Below are 23,785 nucleotides of genomic sequence, written 5' to 3' on the forward strand. Positions count from 1 at the left end.
CGCTATCTATAAGGACTCGGAATATATATACTTTATAGGGTCGAAGTTTGCTGGAAGCATTAAATACTAGTGTCCGCCCGAACGTTCGGGTTCGGTAAAAAGTGAGGTTCGGCCAATGTTCGGTGTTCGGAAAAATTTTGACCGAACGAATTTTTTATAAAATGTTTATTTATCATATTATTACATCATCAAAAAATTTTTAAAATGCTGTAAATTTGTTTAAAGAAGTTATCATTCATCCTGGCTGTACAATAAATTTCCGATTTCATAGGTACAAAACGCCTTTTTAACTGTTCATTTTTTCGGCTGATTTAAAAAACAGTTATCCAGAAAATGATTAAAAAGCTAAGAAAAGTGAAACATTTAATTTGAATTATCTAGTTTCGACTATAAATCTTTGATCTCATTTGTAAAATAGAAATTCTCTAGGTCCTTATTCTTAAACGATCTAGACATGTCAGTCAGTCTCTTAAAAAAACGATAGGACCTTAACTATTGTTGCAGATTGATTGGTATTCAAAATAATCAAAATCGGTTTACATTTCGACATGACCTCTGTATAAGGTTCGCTTTAGAAAATGACTAACGTTCATAAAAGGCTTAAAAATTCTAGTATTTTTATGAAATTATACTTAAATTTTTTTATGAACCAAAATTTCATATAAATCGGCAAATTGAAATTTGCGAATTGTGTTAAGTATTGTAAGTATATTATCTTTATATTATATATATTTTTTATATTTTTAGAAACTTTAATTGGATCATAATATGATAATGTATAACAATATTATGATAAATACAAAAATATCATGATACAATATTTTGACGGTATTTAATCATAATATGATATTTTAAAATTGTTATAATAACGATAATATATTTATACTACAATTATAATTTTAATCACAGCCATGTTTTTCTCTGCGTGCTCTTACAGAGAATTATATCATTGTCAATGAATCGTTTAGAAACCAAAAATAAAGGTATTAAGATATATGCATTTCACAAAAATAGTTTGTTATTAGAAATTTATCACTCTCTGGGATTCGGAATTAGTTGATAATTGGCCCAATTGTTAATAAAAGACCCTTTTCAAAAAATCTTTCGGATGTTCATATTTTGGTTTGAAATGTTATAAATTTATTACTTTTTAATCATAAATGCGTTTTTCATATGAGAAAAAATTTCGGTTTTACCGAACTTTGAAAACCGAACAAAGTTCGGGTTCGGCCGAACTTTCCAATTTACCTAAGTTCGGGTTCGGTGTTCGTTACCGAACGAAATTTTGAGTTCGGTCGGACTCTATTAAATACTACTCGAACTTTTGTCGTAGACAGATCAGGTTTGACAACAGCATGATCTGTTGTAAGTCAATATATTCTTGCAATTCGTTATAATACTGAGTTTTTAAACTAGGATTATTCATTAAATTCTTTTCGTGTCTCAAGTATTGTGCCATTGCAATATGGCGTGAGTTTCCTAACTCTAGTTGTGTGGTTCGAAACGGAAGATCTACTTGATAACGGCCATTGGGTAAGCGTAGTGTAGTTTTTGTGAAAATATTTTCAAATATAGTTCTTCGACAACTTATAGTATTTTGTGGAATTTCTTCAATTTCCCAAAATTTCGTCCTGTCAAGATCCAACCAAACTCAGTGTCTTGAGCAATTAGTGTGTAAGATACTTAGCGTATTTAAAAAATTTCGGCTATCTTAATATCTGAAAAGGGGAAAATTTTTGAGGGGTTAAGGCGAACAAGATTTTAACATCGACTTTGGTGTAAATAAAAAACAGAAATTGCTATTTTTATTCATGTTTATCCGTCTGTCCATGTAAACCTAGTGCGTAAGGTGCCTATTAAAAATGGTTAAAATCCGTTCATTATTTCGACTAGCCCCATACAAACGTACCCCCACAATTAGAATCTTTGGGCTTATAATTAAGTTAAATGATATATTATGTCAACAAAAGTCGGCAAAACTATTGGATTTAAATATTTTATTGAACTAACTACAATTATTTTTATATAACAAAACTAATAATTCATAAACAACATTGATCAAATACAATGTTCAAAAACAGTGTTACAATACATTAATTAGTTAAAATAACATATTTAACACTTTCCCTTGTTTTAATTAATTAATATTTAAACAATTTCGTAAATGTTGCAATCGAGCTTTAGGCAAAGGTTTTGTCATCATATCAGCCACTTGATTTTCTGTTGGCACTTGAGATACCTTTAAATGACCCTCAGTAAATTTTTCTCTAATAAAAAAATGCTTCAAAGCAATATGCTTAGTTCGTTTATGAAACTCCGGGTTTTGTGCTAATCGTATTGCCGCAGTGTTATCAATATGAATTACAGGAAGTTCATTATAGTTGATTAAATCATTAAAAAGTGTTTTTAGCCAAATTATTTCTTTTGCACCCTCGTTTGCAGCTACTATTTCTGCCTCTGTTGTTGAAGTCGACACCATTGGTTGTCTCTGGCCACGAGATAGCTCCACCTGCATATGAAACAACAACACCAGATGTTGAACGACCAGTATTTGTACACCCACCAAAATCAGCATCACTATAACAAGTTAGCTTCTTTGGACCTTGTCTTTTGTAAATTATACCAAAATTTATTGTGCCGGCGATATATCTGAAAACTTGCTTTACTCTTTGAATATCTTCAACGGTAGGATTTTCTAGGGATCATGATAAAAACCCAACACTATATGCAAGGTCAGGCCTTGTTCCCAGCATAAGATACATAAGTGCACCTACAGCTTGACGATATGGAAAATCACTGACAAACTTTCCCTGATTTCACTTCATTATTCGATTTTTCCATTGGTGTTGAAACTGGGCGACATTCGGTAAATTTGAATCTTTCGAGTATTTTTGTAGCATAGGCTTTTTGATGAATTTTTATGTGATCATTATTTTTATCAATTTCTAGACCAAGAAAATAGTTTGCATCCTTAACAACTATTTTAAATTCGGATTTCAATTCTTTTAAAAATTCTTCTAAATCGTTATTATCCGAAGCTGCGACTAAGCCATCATCTACATAGAGAGCAATAATCAACTTCTTTCCATTCTTCTCCCTAATGTAAAGACAAGTATCTGCAGAACTTGGCTTAAACTTCAGTTTTTCTAAAAATGTATCCATACGCGTATGCCAGCATCTTGGCGCTTGCTTTAGACCATATAAACTCCTTTTAAGTCGACAAACTCTTTTTGTACCATCACCAAAACCTTCAGGTTGATTCATGTATATCGTCTCTTGTAATTCACCATATAAAAACGCGGTTGACACATCAAACTGTTTTAAATGTAGACCTTCAGTAGCTGCTACACTAGGAAGTGACCTAATTGTTGACATCTTAGCTACCGGACTAAAGGTTTGATCATAGTCAATTCCATGCTTCTGCTTAAAACCTTTTATAACAAGCCTCGCTTTATATTTGTCAATGCTACCGTCAGCGTTTGTTTTTATTTTATAAACCCACTTGGCAGGAAGTGCTTTTACAACTTTTGGCAAATCTGTGAGCACCCATGTTTTGTTTTCCTTTAATGAGTTTATCTCGGACTGCATGGCTTTCATCCACTCATCCTTCTTTTCACTCTCAACGGCCTCTTTAAAAGTCATAGGGGTTGTAATTTGATTAACAAATTCTTTAGACATCATTACGAAATCATTATGAGCCGCATTAGATATTATAATTGTGCGATTTCATAAACGTTTTACATCTGGACCTTCTTCTTCATCTTCAGATATACTTCTTTGCCGCTTATTACGATTTTGTGTTTCGGCATCTTGCACCACAAACTCTTCATCATCACTCTGGTCTTCAGTTTCATATTCAGTTGACGTTTCTTCATCATGTTGTGGTTCGGCATCTTGTACCACATTATCTCCATCACTTTGTTCATTGGATGTTTCAATATCTTCAAAGTCTCCAGTATCACTATCTGAGATTGATATATTTTCTTCATCATTACTATCTTTTAATTTTATTTTTATTGTAGACATTTTTTCTTCAATTTTTGTATTAACTTTGTTAGTTTTTATTTTATCGTTACTTTCATTTTGTTTATTTTTGCAATCTAATACTTTTTCATCAAACGTAATATCTCTTGAGACTTCCACTCTGTTTTGTTCTGGAATGTAGACTCTGTATCTTTCGTCATTATCGTAGCCAACTAAGAATCCTTTAATTGCTTTTCTATCCATTTTCTTACGTTTTTGACTTGGAACATGAATGTAACAAGTTGAACCAACTATTCGTAAATGTCTAATTCTTGGCTTTTTACCATGCCATAATTCAAATGGACTAATATCTGCAACTGAGGATTTACCTGTTCTATTTAATATGTAAATTGCAGATTTAACAAATTCAGCCCAAATTGATTCAGGAAATTTGACTTCATGATTTGAATACTTGAATGTTCTTGCCATTTCAACGATAGTTCGGTTTTCTCTCTCTGCACATCCATTTTGCTGAGGAGTATATGGAGCAGTCAGCTTTTGAGTAATTCCATTACTTGCTAATATCTTCTTCACTTCTGCATTAACGAATTCACCTCCATTATCACTAAGCAATGTTTTAATTGTATGACCTTGGCTTCTGGCACTTGCTATCATTTCTACTAAAGTGTCCTTAACATCTGATTTGTTTCTTATTATGTACCCATATCTGTATTTAGTGTAGTTGTCTTTATATAAAACTAAATACTTAAAACCTTTAAATGAAGATGGAAAGGGGCCACAAACATCAGTGGATACAACCTCGCCTGGACTAGTTGCTGGTTCTCTTCTTCCAAATGGCAATCTACACGCTTTTCCATATATACATGGTTCACAAATATCATTTGAGTACTTTACTTTAATACCCATTTCTCTTTCTAGTTTCTTCTTAATGTGATGCTTGTCTTGATGTCCCCATCTCTGATGATATAATTCTAATGTTGATGTGCTATCAACTGCTGAGTTGACATTTATGTTTGTATTAACTGGACGAATGTTTGCTTTATACAACGTTACGTTTACATCTCGACAACCAGATAAAACAACATCACCATTGACTTTCATTTCACATTCTGTAGTAGTAGACTTGAACTCACTCGATGGATTCTTATCATGTGCAGCTAACACTGAAAAAAGATTTCTTGTAATACCAGGAACATACCATACATCTTTAAGTTGAATTTGCGTTTCTTCATTTTTGATTTTTGAAATCACTTCTATATTGCCTTTACCTAGAGCTGTTAAGATTTCTTTACCGGCTGCTTGTATCGTATGAGGCTCTTCAAACTTATTATATTCTACGAAAAATTCTTTAGAATTCGTAACATGTCTGGTGGCTCCATTGTCAATCCACCAATTACCACTGGATTCGACTACATTTACTTCGTTTGGTACTAAATGCAGCGCAACGTTCGATTGATTAGTGTTTACTGGTTTTGACTTACTTGGGCGACCATCTGCTATCCACTTACGACATTCCTTTAACCAATGACCTTTCTTTTTACAATAGTGGCAGGTATCAGCATTCTTGTTGTTAAGTTTCGTTTGTTGTTTAAACTTTGTTCCTTTCTTCTGATTAAAAACCAACGCTTCTTGATTATTTGAAGAATTTACAACATTATTTGATTTATTAAAATTTCGTTCATACAAACACAATTGCATAATCAATTCATCTAATGATTTATCTCTATCATTCGTCAGCATCATCCAGCTAGATTTAAATACTTCATATGATGTTGGCAATATATTCAAAATTTTACAAATCAGCAATAAATCTGGTAATGTATTTTCTCCTTTCATGCGTAATCCATTGTTTATTTCAGTCCATAGGCTTTTTAATTTGGATACATGAGTTGAAATGTCACAATTTTCATTCCATTCAAAAAAAAACAAGTCATTGCACTTTTTATATAGCTGGTCTTTGGAAGTTGCTTCAAACTGTTGATGTAATGCATCCCACATCTCACAAGCAGAATCTTTATCCATTACCTTTAGATAGATTTCATCCGTTATGGTACTAGTTATGATACTCTTGGCATAACTATTTGCTTTGCGATACAAATCTTCATTCTTCTTATGTTCTCTTATTTGTATCTCCGTTGCATTCGTTGCTATGGGTTCTGGTTCGGTTAACTTCTTTTCAACCACATCTAGAGAACCCTCATAGAACTCAAGGAGGTCCCTGACCTTCCATATCGGCCAGTCTGTCTCACCTGATAGGGGCTTAAGGCTTTTAGAAAATTCCATTTTGAATCTTGAAAATCTTGATTATTCTTAAAAATCATCTTGATTGATCTTGAAAATCTTGATTCACTATTATTTTTTTTTATTATTTCAAAATCACTGATTCTTATATTAGTTATTTTCTTGTTTTTCAATAAAATTTTTCTTTTTTATTTATTATAACAAAATTTTCTGTTTAACTTCAGAAAATTTTCACAAAATTTTATTTTTTTTTTTGTTTGAAATTATTTTTTTAGCTATGTTGGCCCATAACCTATTGGATTTAAATATTTTATTGAACTAACTACAATTATTTTTATATAACACAACTAATAATTCATAAACAACATTGATCAAATACAATGTTCAAAAACAGTGTTACAATACATTAATTAGTTAAAATAACATATTTAACAGGCAAAACTTAGTTTTATAGAATTTTAAATGACACTACCGATTTCAGTAACGATCAAATGAGGCCCTTGAACCTAGCCCCGCATACAACCTAAATAACTTTGAAATAGACGTAACTTCGTCAACTAACATTTATAAGGATATGCCTGTAGGGTAAATGTACCTAATGTCGGCATGACCCAGTAGTAGGCATTTTTTAAATAAAATTGTAAATAAATACGAGAAACTGTACAAATTTTTTATGGTTCCATCTATATTTGATAGAAAATATGATGTTTTTGCGCCATGAAATGAGTAAATTTGAGTAGGGTGAATAATTTTGTACAGTAGTTTTCCGATTTAACGACCATTCAATTCTACGAACATCGCATTTAACGAACAAGCTAATTTTTCCTATTGACTACCTTAAATAACGAACAAAACTTGTTTTTTGTACTCTGTTTAACGAACTAATCAGGATGCACTAAGTAAGGTGAAATCGTTAAGGCAGCTGATTTTTATTTGTTTATTTAAAAAGTGCTTGGGTTGTGTCAAAATAAATTAATTTATTTTTAATCTAAAAAAATTATATTTGTGTTTTCAAAGCAAACAAGAAAATAAATTTAAAATTATGAAAGTTTTCAAATAAGAAAATTCAAATGAAGAAGCTTCAAAACATTGTCCTGCTGCAAATACAAGCTAAATGTAACGAGGGTTTTGTAGGTAATATTGTGAAATACACAAGAACTATTTCTTTTCAACGTTTATTATTTTTCAATTTTAGAAATTTCATTTTGACAAAACCCAACTCTAGACAACAAAAAATTATTGTGTTTGTTGCCGAAACGCTCCCACCTTACTTTTTACATCATGGAACTAATAAAAATATTATTATTTAAATGAAGATAAAATGACATTTATCAAAAATAACAAATAACCTAAGTTGTAGCAAGCGGTGCTTTTATACCCAAAACTGTAACATATTCTGGGTTCTTATTAAATTTTAGTTTGATGTAGCTATGTCCGTCCGTCCTTCAGATAACTTTAACGCTCAATACTCGCTAAACAATACGAGTACGCCGAGTACTAACCGATATCTCTAACAAATTTTATGGGAATCGGTCCATAATTGACCTTACCCTCCATATCAGGCCCCCTTAAGAAAATTACTTCAACGCTCATTACTCGCTTAAAAATACGAGTATAGCGATGAACTTCGAGAAATAACTTTAAAGCTCATGGCAGAATTAAAAATACAGCGATTAAATTCGACACAAATATGGTTTGAAGGTGGGTATATAAGATTCGGAATTCTGTGTTTTGTGCTATTTTTATAAAAAAGAATTAATTTTTATAAAATACATTTAAAAAATATTTTATGTACCTATTTTTAATTATTTTCCTACCAAAAACCCACGTACTTTTCAATTTTACGAACAGGCCTGACAACATATGTGTTCGTTAAATCGGAAAACTACTGTAATTTTAATCCCTGCCGCCATTAGGGTCATTTCGGCATCGGGGTGCCGACTGCTGGGTATTAAGTTCGAACATACGTATTCTATAGTCGGCACTTTAAAATTACTAATTTTTCTATATAAAATTGGGTATATTATTATGAAAAATTTGTATATAACAATTTTCTCTTCAAAAATTATATGTATAAGAGTTATTTTTGTAAAGAAAATTTATGTATATAAAAATTCTATAAAAATGTATGTGTATTACAATTTCTTTTTGATTGTACAACATTTGTTTCTATAGGGAATTATGTGTACACAAATTTTTTATAGAAAATTTTAGGTATAACAATTCTTTTTTATTTGGGGTTTTAATTAGGATGGCGGTGCATTAAGCACCCATATTGCCAGGTTATCACACGTTTGTCCAGAGAAAACCCCACCAAACGACCTATACCTTCATATAGGAAGTTGGAGCATCCGGACTTAATTTCATCAAAAGTAATATGGTCTCCACCAGAAAAAGTTTTAGAGTTTAAATGGTCTCCACCAGTGTATATTTGAGTTTAAATGGTCTCCACCAGGTTATATCGTGAGTATTTTATAGTCTCCACCAGTTAAAAACATAACCTCACTCTGAGGTAAAACGAAAGCACGCGTTTAATGAAGAGAACGCATAACTTAGAACAGTTATACGAAGTAGTGCATTAAATTAGTGCGGGGTGAGAAGTAATTCTGTCGAAAGCCCAGCAACAAGCTCAAGCCCAACTCAGACCTGAATTACAACTGATAACAATTCTTAATGCAAAAAATTATGTGTATAACAATTTTTCAATTAAAAATTGTGTGTACCCATTTCTTTATATAAAAAATTACTTCTATAATAGAAGATTAAAATTTTCTCTACAGAATATAATTTTCTATACAAAAAATATTTTTATAACAGTTTTTTCAAATAAAACTTTTTTTCTATAGGAAATTGCATATTTTTATACAAGATTCTCTTTAAAAAACAGTACATATAATACTTTTTCCTATAAAAAATTAATTTTTTTCTCCAACAAAAATTATAATTTCTATAAAAAATGTTATGTATAATTATTACAATTATAATTATGTTTATAGCATATTTTTGTACAGGAAAAACTATATTATTACAGATATTTCTATAAAAACAATTTAATTAAACATTTTATTTGGAAAATAGTGTATATGTATATCACTTTTTTCCGTATAATTATGTCTTTTTTAAACAAAAAAAAAATCTACTGCCGACTATAGGGACATTTTGAACCAAGTGTTTTAACAAAATTTACAAATTACTAAAAAATAGTTATTTCTTTTTCAAAAATATTAAGTGGATCTAAAACTTAATTAAACACATAATTGTAATAACTAAAAATCATCGTAATAACATTTTCCGACACTTTAGGGAGATAGTTTGAAAAAAAGCAAAAGGTTAAACTGCCGACTACTGGTACATTTACCCTATTTACCCCTACTCCTCTTGAAAAAATCTTTTTTTTTTTTGTCAAAAATAATTAAAAAAAAAATTAAAAAACAAATCAAATGTTTCTTAATATAACACACATTTTCAACATTCTGACTTGCGTCACATGGTCAGCTATGCCGTACATTCATATGTACTTGTTTTTACATACCTTTACAACCGAGGGACAAAATTCACAACTTCATTTATTATTTATTTTATTTATGTCGTAGGTATATTACGATCTCAGAAATATAAAACAAATGTATTGTTTGATTTCTGAAGCAATTTTTATTTGTTTATTTATTTTTCTTCAGGCTTGCTAAATACAAATGTCAGATTACATTTGCCACAATAATGGCGATCTTCGTGAGCTGCCATAAAGACACCTGCTCCACAATTTTCCCCAGGACATTCACGACGTAAGCGATGAATTTTTCCATTTTCATCAACCTAAATTAGAAAAAAATATTTAAGACATATTTTCGGTAATTCTAAAGAAAATTAGGAGTAACCTAACTCTAAATCTGCCATGTTCATAAGCTTTTTGATTAAAAATACCTATAAATCAGATATACACAAAACAGATGACACATTTTTATCTTTAAACTTTCCCATCAGTTATAAATAATAAAAACCCAGGAAGCAAAGTATAACAAGTAGTCCGACTCTCATATACAGGAAATTACTCTCTCACATCTACGAGTGTCGTGTGAATTCGACTCTCTTGTGAGAAATTTAGACTTGTCAAAACCCTCAAATGTTTAACTTACTTTTTTGGCCACTTTTAAGGATCGTACGCAAAATTACGGTTGCGCACAAAAAAACTGTAATTTTTTAAAATAATTTTATCTCACTTTTCATACAAAATTTTGTTTAATTTTCCTAAACTGGAAAAAATATTTTTTTCTAATTATTGACATTTCGTTTTTGTTGTTGTTGAATTTTAATTTTCAAACAGTTTCAATTTTTGGTATTGAAAATTCGAACAAATTTAAAATTGTAACTTTTTTATAAAACTCTGTGTGTTTGGAATGCACCAATACATATACATTTTTGTTACTAACACATATTTAGAGTTATGTACTTTTTCACTACTAACACATGCTTAGAGTTAGGTACTGCTGTCAAAGAGTCGGACTACTTGTTATACTTTGCCAGGAAGCTTATTCCCTTTTGTAATATTGCCTGTTTTGGCATATATCTAGATTTTGACGTTAGAGTTAGGCCACTTTATAGTTATTTAAAGTTGACAACAGATCGGCAATTTTTTTAGAAACGAATTGACGCGTATTGCAGCGTACATGTGTATATTTTATAATAAAGTATATTCTTGTTCATAAGAATATTTTTTTACAGCTCAAGATCAACAAGACTCAAGAATTCCACCTGAAGCCGATCAATTAGCATTAATGGTAGTAGACAGATTAAAAAGTACCTTGTAATATTTTAAAACAGCAAGCTTGACCTTCTTCCTTTTGTGTTTCATTTTTTTGGGAGTCGAGTAATTCTTCTTCTTACGCTTCTTTGCACCACCACGAAGGCGCAATACCAAGTGCAAAGTGGATTCTTTTTGAATATTGTAATCAGAGAGAGTACGGCCATCTTCCAATTGTTTTCCAGCGAAAATCAAACGTTGTTGATCTGGTGGAATTCCTTCTTTGTCCTGAATCTTGGCTTTGACATTTTCAATAGTGTCGGACGGCTCGACCTCAAGAGTGATGGTCTTACCCGTTAGGGTTTTGACAAAAATCTGCATTGCGTTCTAGCTTTGCCCTGCAACAATAAAAAAATTAATATATTATATATGTATAATTAAAATAAAAAAAACAAGTCATCTATAATTATAAAAGTAAATAAAATATATTATACAGTTTGTAAATTTCTTTATTAATAATTGTACTTGTTATAATAAACCCTTAACACTACAATATTTATCTTTAAACCAATAACACAGCATTAATTACTCCATCGTTTTCCGGGTTGTTGGTCACCTGAGCGTATTTACCCCAAACAACTTTGCCAGTTTGAGTTACTAAACCCAATTCAGATATATTCACTTCAATCACTGTACCTTTAGTAATAACTCCAAGAGATGTAAACATGGGAGAGCTTGGGTTTTTTTTAACACCAATTATAGGCAAATGAAAAGTTGCCTTTAATTCAGGATGTGTAACGTGGGCTTTTTTCATACGCAATGCCATTGGTCTTATAAATCGTTCGAATTTAGGTGGCTTTCGTGTAAAGTTATCGCCCACAAAAGTTACTTTAGTCACCATTCTTTTCCACGCTTTACGTTTTGTTTTGCCAGTTTTAAGAACTTTAAATACTTCAGCGTCTGATTGTGCACGAACTTTTGGAATTGGTACGTCCCATTTGCCTGCCTTTTCTTTTCGCTTCTGCTTAATCATATTCGACAATACTTTTGCACTTGATTGGATGCCTCTATCCAACAAGTAATGCGGTAAGGCTCCATCTTCAACTTTTTCTACCTGTTTCTTTACTTTCTTTTCTTCATGAGCCTGAATATTCTTTTTTATGAGTATTTTCTCATTTCTGCGTTCTTTGTTAAAGAGCTTAGCTTTTATTCCACGAAGCTTTTGGGCTTTCTTTGCACGCACTTTAGGTAGACGTGCTTCCCTCTTACGTTTTCTTTCCTCAAAGTCAAGACGCCTTCCATATAGCTTGCGATGGCGTTCCATATACTCATTTTGCGGCATTGTTTAGAAAAATTGCTTTCAATTAACCTAAAATTGAAAAATATATATTTACATTACCCTTTTTTAAGCAGAATATTGTTTGCTATATTAAAAAAATCATTGTAAATGGGTATCCATATACTTGATCGTCTGCAGCAAAACTCATATTCCGCAACAAATTACTTACCCAATTATTTGTTTATTCTATAAATACACCAAATATATTTTACAACCAGAAATATACACATATAAAAATAAAAAAAAAATTTAATTCAGTAAAATGTCCGAAACCCACCTTCACTCTTAAGCCACACGATGTAAAAAGGAAGATAGTTAAGTTAGCTGCAGTTAATTAACTAAAAACACAATAAGTGCAGTCAAGTTATTATTTAATCATTTAAACCCAGAAAATAAACATCTATCAACTAGGGTTCTATAGCTGAAACAAAAAAGTCGCCTTTTTTCATTTTATACAAAGCCGATTTTTCGAATTTTCAACTCTTTTTAGTTAGCTAAAAGTCGGCTTTTAGAGTTTTACTATTTTGTAAATAGTCGACTCTTCGACGTTTTCACTTTTTCAACTTTATCTACTTTTCGACTTTTTTCGATATTTCGACAATAACACACTTTTTGACCATTTTCGACATTTTCCGACTCTTTGACCATTTTCAACAATTTTTGACTGTTTGACTATTTTTGACTTTTTCCGACTATTTTTGAACAAAATAGTCTACTTCGACTGTTCGAAATTTTTCGACAAAACTCTACTATCAACACGTACATTACCTTAGTCTATATTATAATGTATATATCGCGGCACTTGACAAAACGTCGGCAGAAAAATTGTCAGCATTTTGTTTATGGTAATGGGTAACAAAATACAGACTTTATTACGAAAATTTTACTGAAATAATGATAATATTTTATGTATCAAACGACCTTTCGTAGATAGTCGTGTCAGCGACGTTTTAGAACTAAGTCGACTTTTCCATGATAGTCGATTTTGCGACTTTTTGGAACAAAGAACTCGACTTCGACTATTCGAAAGTCGATTTAAAGACGCACAGAAAGAAAACAACCCGAAGAAAAGTAAATCAAAATACGCACATAAAAAAAACAACCCGACGAAAAATAGAACAAACCGTAACAGCTGTTTTATCAAAATAAACATTTTTTTGGTGTGGTGAGTTATTTTTCTTTACTAATATGTGTTTCTGCACGTGGAAAAGACGCAAAAACTCGTTTTCATTATTTAAAATTTCAATATGAGTTTATGCACGTGGAAAAAATTTAATTGATTTTCATGATTTACATTAAAAAAAATATTTTTGATCAATTAATATATGTATTTAATGTGGAAAGGAAAAAATCTGATAAAATATAAATATATTCGGGATTATATCGTTACAGAATGACTTTTAATAAAAAACATTCAAAAAATGTTACTATAGCCGTATATATAAAATGATATATAACTGCTATCGGACGATCTTGTGCACGATAAAAAACCTATATAGAACTTTAAGTTGGAAGTGTAGAAATCGGATGGCATACATTTTTCCGGATTTCATCGTTCTAGGGTGTGTACTACAACAACAAACTTTTTTTTTACAAAGAATGTTATATGGTCGTATACTATATAAAATGATATATAACTGCTATCGGACGATCTTGTGCACGATAAAAACCTATACAGAACTTTAAGTTGGAAGTGTAGAAATGGAATGGCATACATTTTTTCCGGATTTCATCGTTCTAGGGTGTGTACTACAACAACAAACTTTTTTTACAAAAAATTTTACTATGGCCGTATATATAAAATGATATATAACTGCTATCGGACGATCTTGTGCACGATAAAAACCTATATAGAACTTTAAGTTGGAAGTGTAGCAGTGCGATGGCATACATTTTTTCCGGATTTCATCGTTCTAGGGTGCGTACTACAACAACAAACTTTTTTTTACAAAAAATTTTACTATGGCCGTATATATAAAATGTTATATAACTGCTATCGGACGATCTTGTGCACGATAAAACCTATATAGAACTTTAAGTTGGAAGTGTAGAAATCGGATGGCATAAATTTTTTTCCGGATTTCATCGTTCTAGGGTGTGTACTACAACAACAAACTTTTTTTTTTACAAAAAATGTTTCTATGGCCGTATATATAAAATGATATATAACTGCTATCGGACGATCTTGTGCACCATAAAACCTATATAAAACTTTAAGTTGGAAGTATAGAAATCGGAAGACATACATTTTTTTCTGGATTTCATCGTTCTAGGGTGTGTACTACAACAACAAACTTTTTTTTACAAAAAATGTTATTATGGCCGTATATATGAAATGATATATAAGTGCTATCGGACGATCTTGTGCACGACAAAAACCTATATAGAACTTTAAGTTGGAAGTGTAGAAATCAGATGGCATACATTTTTTCCGGATTTCATCGTTCTAGGGTGTGTACTACAACAACAAACTTTTTTTACAAAAAATTTTATTTTTTTATAAAATGATATATAACTGCACGATAAAAACCTATATAGAACTTTAAGTTGGAAGTGTAGAAATCTTACATATATAGTAAGATTTTTTGTAAAAAAAAGTTTGTTGTTGTAGTACACACCCTAGAACGATGAAATCCGGAAAAAATTTATGCCATCCCATTTCCACACTTCCAACTTAAAGTTCTATATAGGTTTTTATCGTGCACAAGATCGTCCGATAGCAGTTATATATCATTTTATATATACGGCCATAGTAACATTTTTTGTAAAAAAAGTTTGTTGTTGTAGTACACACCCTAGAACAAAGAATAAATAAGAAGTGAAACGCTGTCAAAAAGTACCTAAGTCTACTGTCAGTCAGTCGGTACCTAACTCTAAGAATGTATTAGTAGTAGATTTTTTCCTGAGTACTTGCCATAAGACGGTATAACGTAACAAACTTTGACAAATTTGCAAAATTTAATGAAAAAGTTTTTATACTCAAAAATTTTTAAATATTCTTTGAGCAGCAAAACCAAACTATGTCATCAATAGAGGATTTTAATCTACATTATTGAAATAATAAATAATTTAGTTGAAAAGTTTTTTTCTTATACCATATAAAAATTTACAACTTTGTTTTTTTCAATTTTAATTTCAACAACAAAAATTTAATGTCAAAAAAATAAAAAAAAAATATTTTTTTCGTTTGTAAAAATTAAATATTTTAATGTAATTAAATATATTTAAAGTGTGCAAATAATGAAATATAACGTTAAGTGATAAAAATTATTTTCAAGTTCTATAAGCAGCGTTGCGCGTTCATATTGTTCAGATTACGAAGATTTTCGGCAATTTACACGTACATAACCCGATCGTAAATAAAACACATTGCAAGAGCGTAAAATTACAAAAATTATCTTTAGTTGCTTGACAGCATTCAACAAAGTAGGTTGATGTCGCTTTGTTTCAGAAATTGCAAACAAAACGTGTAAAAATAACAACACCACTTGCAAACAAGAGAGCAACTTGCAAAAAACTCATACACTCCAAAAACTTTTTAGGAATGCATAATAATAAAATTACATAAAAACGATATTTTTAATACTTTTTTTAAACATTTTATATTCAAAAATCTAAATTTTGTGAAGAAATAACCATCTTTCTTTTCATTTGATAAGTTTTATTTGTAAAATTTACCATTTTACTTGTTATAAAACTTGATCATAACTAGCGTAATTAGGAAATATTTTTAGTGTTTTTTTAGTATTTTCTCACCACTACAATAACAGTTTCTCTTCTGCGCTTGGCTGGCTATAAGCCACGAATTTTCGCGACAAAGTTTTGAAGTTTGGAGAGAGAGTAAGATTTGTACATAGGTATGTGTTGGAGTTACACAGAACTTGTCTGTGAGAATAGCATGAAGTTTTTGTTGTAAAAAATGACAGGGTTTCATTTCTTTGTGTTCATAGGAATGAAAATGAGAAATGACTAAAGCTCATAACTAGCATAAAAATAACATAAACAACTTTTATATTATACAAAATCTTTCTGTTAAATATTGTTAGGGTCGTTGTTGACCCATATAAGCACCCTTTCAGAAAAAGATATTAACGTCTATAACTGGAGTAAAAGTACTAGTATAGCAACGAAATTTGCCATAAACAAGGAGTCAAAATAAATTTATTAATTTTTTAAGACCGCTCCATAATGGATATCATGCCAATGTAAGATCCCATTCAAAATCTGATATATTACTTCAATATTCCTGTATAGTAACGGATTTCGATATAAATAACTAGCCAAAATATCTATAAAATTTTATGATTGACCATAACATAAAATTCTCTCAAAAAATTATGTCATCTGATTTTTATATTTTTAGCTGATTTTTATATTTTCATCTGATTTTTATATTTTCATCTAAAAGTTTAAATAGGTTTTGATCGTACACGCTCTACAATGACGATTTCTATATTTCCAACTTAAAGTTTTATATATATTTTTATCGTGCACAAGATCGTCCGATAACAGTTATATATCATTTTCTATATATAGCAACATTTTTTGTGAAAAATGTTTGTTGTTGTAGTACACACCCTTGAACAGAGAAGATCAATATATGCTTAATTCCTCTTTTTATACCCTTCACCTTCGTGAGAAGGGTATATATAAGTTTGTATTGTTCTATTTTTAATAAATGCAGTAATCTGAGGTTCCGATATGGTTGCAATTAATTTTGGCAGTTTTCGTGCTAGGACAGTCGTTTGTGCACCATTTTAAAGCATTAAAATTGCCATTTGTTTTGGTATATAATTTATTGCATAATGTATTTTTAGAAAATGGGCAATTGGATAGATCGGTAGAATTATTTTCACAGGTTTAAAAAGGCGTAAATTTGAGGTTCCGATATGGTTGTGAATAACTTTGACAATTTTCATGCTATGACAATCATTTATACATCATTTTAGAGCATTATGATTGCACTTTAATATGGTATATCATTTGTAGCATAATGTGTGTTTATACAAATTGGTCAATTTGATAGATCGGTAGAATTATTGTTCTATTTTTAATAAACGCAGTAATCTGAGGTTCCGATATGGTTGCAATTAACTTTGGCAGTTTTCGAGCTAGGACAGTCGTTTATGCACCATTTTAAAGCATTAAAATTGCCATTTGTTTTGGTATATAATTTATTGCATAATGTATTTTTAGAAAATGGCCAATTGGATAGATCGGTAGAATTATTTTCCCAGGTTTAAAAAGGCGGTAATTTGAGGTTCCGATATGGTTGTGAATAACTTTGACAGTTTTCATGCTATGACAGTTATTTATGCATCATTTTAGAGCATTATGATTGCACTTTATATTGGTATATCATTTGTGGCATAATGTTTTCGTCTAAAAAATGGTCAATTTGATGGATCGGTAGAATTGTTGTTCTATGTTTAAAAACGCTGTGATTTGACGTTGCAAATAACATTGACAGTTTCTATGACAGGACAATCGTTTATGCATCATTTTAAAGCATTACAGTTGCACTTTGTTTTGGTGTATAATTTGTGGCATAACGAGTTTTTACAAAAATAGGATAGATCGGTATATTTATTGGTACAGGTTTAGAAATGCGGTAATTTAAGGATCCGATATGGTTGCAAATATCAGTTATAGTTTTCATGTTATTGCAGTCGTTTATATATCTTTTTATTGCATTATAGTTGCCATGTGTTTTGGTATATAATTTATTGCATAATATATTTTTAGAAAATGGCCAATTGGATAGATCGGTAGAATTATTTTCACAGCTTTCAAAACGCGGTAGTTTGAGGTTCCGATATGGCTGCAAATAACATTGACAGTTTTCACGCTATGACAGTCATTTAGGCATCACTTTAAAACATTATAATTGCACTTTAATATATGTCATTGCCAACCTTTTAAATTTTCATGAGAGAGACTAAATAATAATGATATTTCTTTCCTCTTCTCTCCACCACCAATTCAAGTAAAGCAAAAAAGGACCTTGCGTAAACCATCGTTAAGGAATCTGCGTAAAATGATAACGTAGGAAAGAGAAGTACTACTACAGGTCATTTTAATGACGAATGTGTTTTTGTTATTGCATCACACGTATCTACATCAGCGTTGCGCGTTCATATTGTTCTAATTACGAAGATTTTCGGCAATTCACACGTACATAACCCGATCGTAAATAAAACTCATTGCAAGAGCGTAAAAATACAGTAATTGCAAACAAAATATGTAAAAACAACAATATCATTTTCAAACAAGAGAGTAACTTGCAAAAACTCATACACTCCAAAAACTTTTCAGGAATGCATAATAGTAAAAATACATAAAAACGATATTTTTAATACTTTTTTAAACATTTTATATAAAAAATCTAATCTTTGTGAAGAAATTACCATTTTTATTTTCTTTGGATATGTTTTATCTGTAAAATTTACCATTTTACTTGTTATAAAACTTGATCATAACAAGCGTTATTAGGAAATATTTTTTCTAAGTGTTTTTTTGACGAATATTTTAAAATTTTTGAGTATAAAAACTTTTTCATTAAATTTTGCAAATTTGTCAAAGTTTGTTACGTTATACCGTCTTATGGCAAGTACTCAGGAAAAAAATTTATATACGGTTCGATTTGTCTATTGATCCCCTATCGATGACATATATTGGTTTTGCTGCTCAACAGATGTTTTAAAATTTTTGGGTATAAAAACTTTTCCATTAAATTTTGCAAATTTGTCAAAGTTTGTTACGGTATACCGGCTAATATCAAGTACTCAGGAAAAAAATCTTTATACGGTTCGATTTGTCTATTAATACCCTATCGATCACATATTATAGTTTTCCTGCTCAACGAACATTTTGAATTTTTTAAGCATAAACACCTTTGTTAAATTTGTAAAATCTTCAAAGTTTGTTACATCACAGCATTTCATAGAAAGTGCTTTGAAGAACACTTAATACTTAGATTGATTCGTTTTTCGATTCGCAATTAATAACACATTTCAGATTTAGTGCTCAAAGAGGATTTTAATATTAATTTGGATATTTAAATATTTCACAAATATATCAATGAGTTTGTTATGGTTTGTTATCTTTTTGTTTACGTTTTTTATGTATTTTCTTCTTTGTTTATATTTTTTATGTACTTATCCACGTGTATAGACAAAAAAGTACATTTCCGTGCAACTCTGAAAAAAGTTTGCCAAAAATCCCCCTGTTTGTTTTCTTCTTGTACGTTCATAGAGTTAGGTACCGAATAACAGTAGACTTAGGTACTTTTTGATCGATCCTCATAAAATTTGAAAGAGAATTTTATATTTCTGTAAAACTTGTTTGTATCTTATTTCATTATTACATTGATATTTTAAAAGGAGTTATGGGTATTTATTTTTTAAATATATGAGGCAAAACGATTTTTGCTCCTATAGTCATGAGGAATTTTGTTACAATTTGTTTAAATCATTTTGTGAGAGTACGTGAAATCGTAAACCGGACTATATCGGCCGTAGCTGGCCCGAAATTGCATCCCATTCTGCTTGTGTCTAAAAATAACTTATTCTGTATTCTAAAAATATGTACATACAAATTTAAAAGTATGAAAATAATGCTGTAAAAAAAGGATATAAGGGTGAAATTGTGTTTAATTGAAAAATTAGGAGAAGAAATGGGATATTTATTAAAATTTTGTTTTAAATAAAAAAATTGATATTTAAATATAACATTGCCTTTTATTTTAAATAAACGTTTCATTCATGTTTTTCAATTTTTAAAAATTTTGTTGACATTTAAATTTTTTTGCTTCTTTTATTTTTCTCTTTTTTCTGGTGCAGCGTCGTATTTTTTAGTATTATTTAGGAAAAAACAAAGTTGAATTTCTAAAAACAACTAGATTTTGAGTAGATTTTATTGAAATCTAGTGACGAAGTAGATTTTGTTTTGTATGGGAAATCTAGTTAAAATCAACTAGATTTGGTTCGAAATCTCATAAGTACTCGATTTTGTGTATGTGTAAATGGGGTATTATTGGCCAATTAAACCTAAGTTATAACTAAAAAAATAAACAAAAAAACTATAAAATAATTAATTCGGAAGGATAAAAATTTAATATTTTAAGTAAATATTAATTTTCTAATTATTTTTATCAATATTACTGTTATAAATGTTTATTTTATTTTTATTTACTAAAATTTTTCATTTTACGAATGTAATATGTAAGCAACAGCTGTTCACAGTTAATGTTTATGATTTAAAAGTTGGAATTACTTACAAAGTTAACTGAAACAAAGTTTGAAAGAAGGATATACATATATACATCAAATTCAAAGAAATACACCTAGGCCTCTATCGGGACTGTAGGGACATGTCTCCTATCTATTCCAAGGAATTTTATGCGCGACACTTCTATATTCCTATATCCTATAGAGTTTACCAGCAACGATTTTACTGACCATTTTGGAAGAAGCCAATTTTCCAAAGATCTACTCTACCGATTTTTTGCACGAAAGGATTTTTTGCCATCCTTACCATTTCTCCTACCATATTCCAAGGAGTTTTAAGCGCGACACTTCCTATAACCCATACAGTTTACCAGCAACGATTTTACTGACCATTTTGGAGAAAGCCCATTTTCCAAGGATCTACTTTATCGTGCAAAAGCACGAAAGAATTTTTTCAATCCTTACCATGTCTTCTACCATATTCCATGGAGTTTTTGGCGCAACACTTCCTATAACCCATACAGTTTACCAGCAACGACGAACATTTTTAATTTTTTAAGCATAAACACCTTTGTTAAATTTGTAAAATCTTCAAAGTTTGTTACATCACAGCATTTCATAGAAAGTACTTTGAAGAACACTTAATACTTAGAATGATTCGTTTTTCGATTCGCTATTAATAACACATTTCAGATTTAGTGCTCAAAGAGGATTTTAATGTTTATTTGGATATTTAAATATTTCACAAATATATCAATGAGTTTGTTATGGTTTGTTATCTTTTTGTTTACGTTTTTTATGTATTTTCTTCTTTGTTTATATTTTTTATGTTCTTATCCACGTGTATACACAAAAAAGTACTTTCCGTGCAACTCTGAAAAAAGTTTGCCAAAAATCCCCCTGTTTGTTTTCTTCTTGTACGTGGATAAATTTGATACGCACATAAAGAAAACAACCCGACGAAAAATAAACAAACCGTAACAGCTGTTTTATCAAAATAAACATTTTTTTTGGTGTGGTGAGTTATTTTTGTTTACAAATATGTGTTTCTGCACGTGGAAAAGACGCAAAAACTCGTTTTCATTATTTACATTTTCAATATGTGTTTAAGCACGTGGAAAAAATTCAAAAAAATTGATTTTCATGATTTACATTAAAATTGAGCCATGTCCGTCTGTCTGTTGAAATCGGTTTTTAGAGGACCCCAGATATCGGCGAGAAACTTTAATAATTCTGTTAGACATGCTTTCGAGAAGATCGCTACTTTAAATCAGCAAAATCGGTCTATAAATTACGGATATATTAGCAAAAATCCAAGTCAACCTCAGAAAATTTCTTCAAAAAAAGACATATTTTTTATGCTTTGTTAAAAAAGCAACAACAACACTATGAATTGGAAAAAGATGTACATGTGTGTCTGCGTAGATGTTTATGGTTTTATTCAGCTGTGTATTTTGTTTTGTATGTTTGGATGCTGTTGGCTTCATTGAGTTATGCATTTTGTTTCATTTTTGTAAATTCTGTTCGTATATTTGGATGTAAGTTGGTTTTACTGCGTTGTTTATTTTGTTTTTCTGTGTTTTTCGTTATGTATGTTTAGATATCTGTTGGTTTAATTGCCTTGTGTATTTTGTTTTTTATTTCGTTTAGCGTTGTTGTTCATTTTGTTTTGCTTTTGGTGTAATAATAATGTAGTCAGGAAAAATGTTAAACTTTTTAAAAGTAATATGTTTAAAATACACTATGGTGAAAGTAAGATTCTGCACAGCCAAATATAGAACTCTTACTTGTTTTGTATTTAAAAATTTCCGTTAAACAGAGAAAAACTTTGTTTATATTTCGAATTATTTAAGTAAAAAAAATCTCAAAATACCAAGCATCTTGTAAATAAATATCATTTTATTTAAATAACGATAAAATTGATATGCAAACGAAAATTTAAATGTTAATATATTAAACTATATTGTTTTATATTAACATTGTGTATATAACGTGATTAACTGCAAAGAATCTCTTCCGGAACACTTTATATTAAGAAACACATATGAAGAATTTAGCCAGACATCGGCATCTTGTTTTTACGTTATGGCTTAATTCAGAAATATATTAAAAGTTAACAAAATTGCATAATATTGTTTTATATGTGTAGATGAAGAGATTAACTAAAAAGCCTCTTCCGGAACGCTTGATATAACAAAACTCGTATGAGGTATTTACCCGGCCGGCTGCTGCTATTTTATGTCCAAATATTGAAAATTACTCCGCCGGAGTAGAATTATCCATTCATAACAAAGATTTATTCATTCGTAATATAATTTGTTCATGAATATATACCTTATTTTGTTTATTATTCGCAAAAAATTAAGTTTTTCTTGACTTTAGGTACTCAAATTTTGCAAATTAATCTGCCGAAATACAATTTTTTATTTAAAACAAACATTATCCAATTCAGAATATATTTTCATTACAAAATTTTATATTTTTACATTTATTTTTTAATAATATATAAAAAAAGTTTTACAAAAACATTTCATAAAATGAATTCGCCGTTTATATGGTTTTTGACATTTAAGTAAACCAAATGCAAAAACAAAATACATGTAAATGTTGTTGTTGCTAACTGCCACCACCTTATATGGATTCCTGTTGTGTGAGCGCCTATTAGTGAAAGAAAGAGTACAAGAAAGCTTATTGCGTTCGCTGGTAAATAAGAGAGTTTTATGGGGATGGCAACGATCAAAAAATTTACATACACAGAATTTTTTTTTAAATGGGCAACTATTGTTGAAAAATTGTTCCTAATTCTCTTTTAAAGTTTCATTAATGTCTACACATAGAAACTTTTGTTTTAGAAACTACGTATAAATTGTTTTTGTACAAAGGAAAATAATTCTTATTGGTTCATATTGGGAAAATTTTTTTGAGAAACTTTTGATTTTGTGTATGAGAGAAAGAGATGGTTGATATTTCTTTCTCTTTCTCTCACACACAAAAATCAAAAGTTTCCCAGTGTGAACAAGGTCTAACAAAACAAATAAAGTTTCCGAGTACTCCGTACCGCGAGAGAGATGATTGATATTCATTTCTCTCTCGCGCAAAATCAAAAGTTTCCCAGTGTGCACCGGCACTCAGTGAAAAAAAATACACGCACTTATTTGATGAAAATCAAAACCATAGAAAAATAAATAGAAGTGCTACTGAGAGTAAGAAATATTACTCTCTCACATGTACAAGTTCTGTGTAAATTTAATACAC

At 30.1% G+C, this 23,785-nt stretch overlaps 2 protein-coding genes across 3 annotated transcripts; both read right to left on the minus strand.

Annotated features, from left to right (window-relative positions):
* Nucleotides 1-9,856: 9,856 nt before the first annotated feature.
* On the minus strand, nt 9,857-12,715 carry LOC111689191 (ubiquitin-40S ribosomal protein S27a). Its single transcript, XM_023451685.2, has 3 exons — nt 12,580-12,715; nt 11,024-11,361; nt 9,857-10,038 (listed from the first exon to the last, which is right to left on the minus strand). Exons 2-3 carry the CDS (start codon nt 11,342-11,344, stop codon nt 9,889-9,891), a joined length of 471 nt encoding a protein of 156 aa, XP_023307453.1. The 5' UTR covers nt 11,345-11,361; nt 12,580-12,715; the 3' UTR covers nt 9,857-9,888.
* On the minus strand, nt 11,455-12,626 carry LOC111689190 (ribosome biogenesis protein NSA2 homolog). Of its 2 annotated transcripts, none has more exons than XM_023451683.2 (2): nt 12,580-12,626; nt 11,455-12,332 (listed from the first exon to the last, which is right to left on the minus strand). In XM_023451683.2, exon 2 carries the CDS (start codon nt 12,303-12,305, stop codon nt 11,526-11,528), a length of 780 nt encoding a protein of 259 aa, XP_023307451.2. In that variant the 5' UTR covers nt 12,306-12,332; nt 12,580-12,626; the 3' UTR covers nt 11,455-11,525. The 2 variants fall into 2 exon arrangements, with proteins under 2 accessions (XP_023307451.2, XP_046803496.1); XM_046947540.1 differs by having other exon boundaries at nt 12,472-12,608.
* Nucleotides 12,716-23,785: the final 11,070 nt, after the last annotated feature.

This window comes from Lucilia cuprina, chromosome 2, assembly GCF_022045245.1.
Source record: "Lucilia cuprina isolate Lc7/37 chromosome 2, ASM2204524v1, whole genome shotgun sequence".
In the NCBI taxonomy this organism is placed as follows: Eukaryota; Metazoa; Arthropoda; class Insecta; order Diptera; family Calliphoridae; genus Lucilia; species Lucilia cuprina.

Bases quoted from the DNA above. Each gene is read 5' to 3' on its own strand.
- LOC111689191 (XM_023451685.2), bottom strand. From the start codon at position 11,344: ATGCAGATTTTTGTCAAAACCCTAACGGGTAAGACCATCACTCTTGAG. The intron at 10,039-11,023 runs GTACTTTTTAAT...TTTCTAATTTAG, and splicing joins CTGTTTTAAAATATTACAAG to GTTGATGAAAATGGAAAAAT.
- LOC111689190 (XM_023451683.2), bottom strand. From the start codon at position 12,305: ATGCCGCAAAATGAGTATATGGAACGCCATCGCAAGCTATATGGAAGG.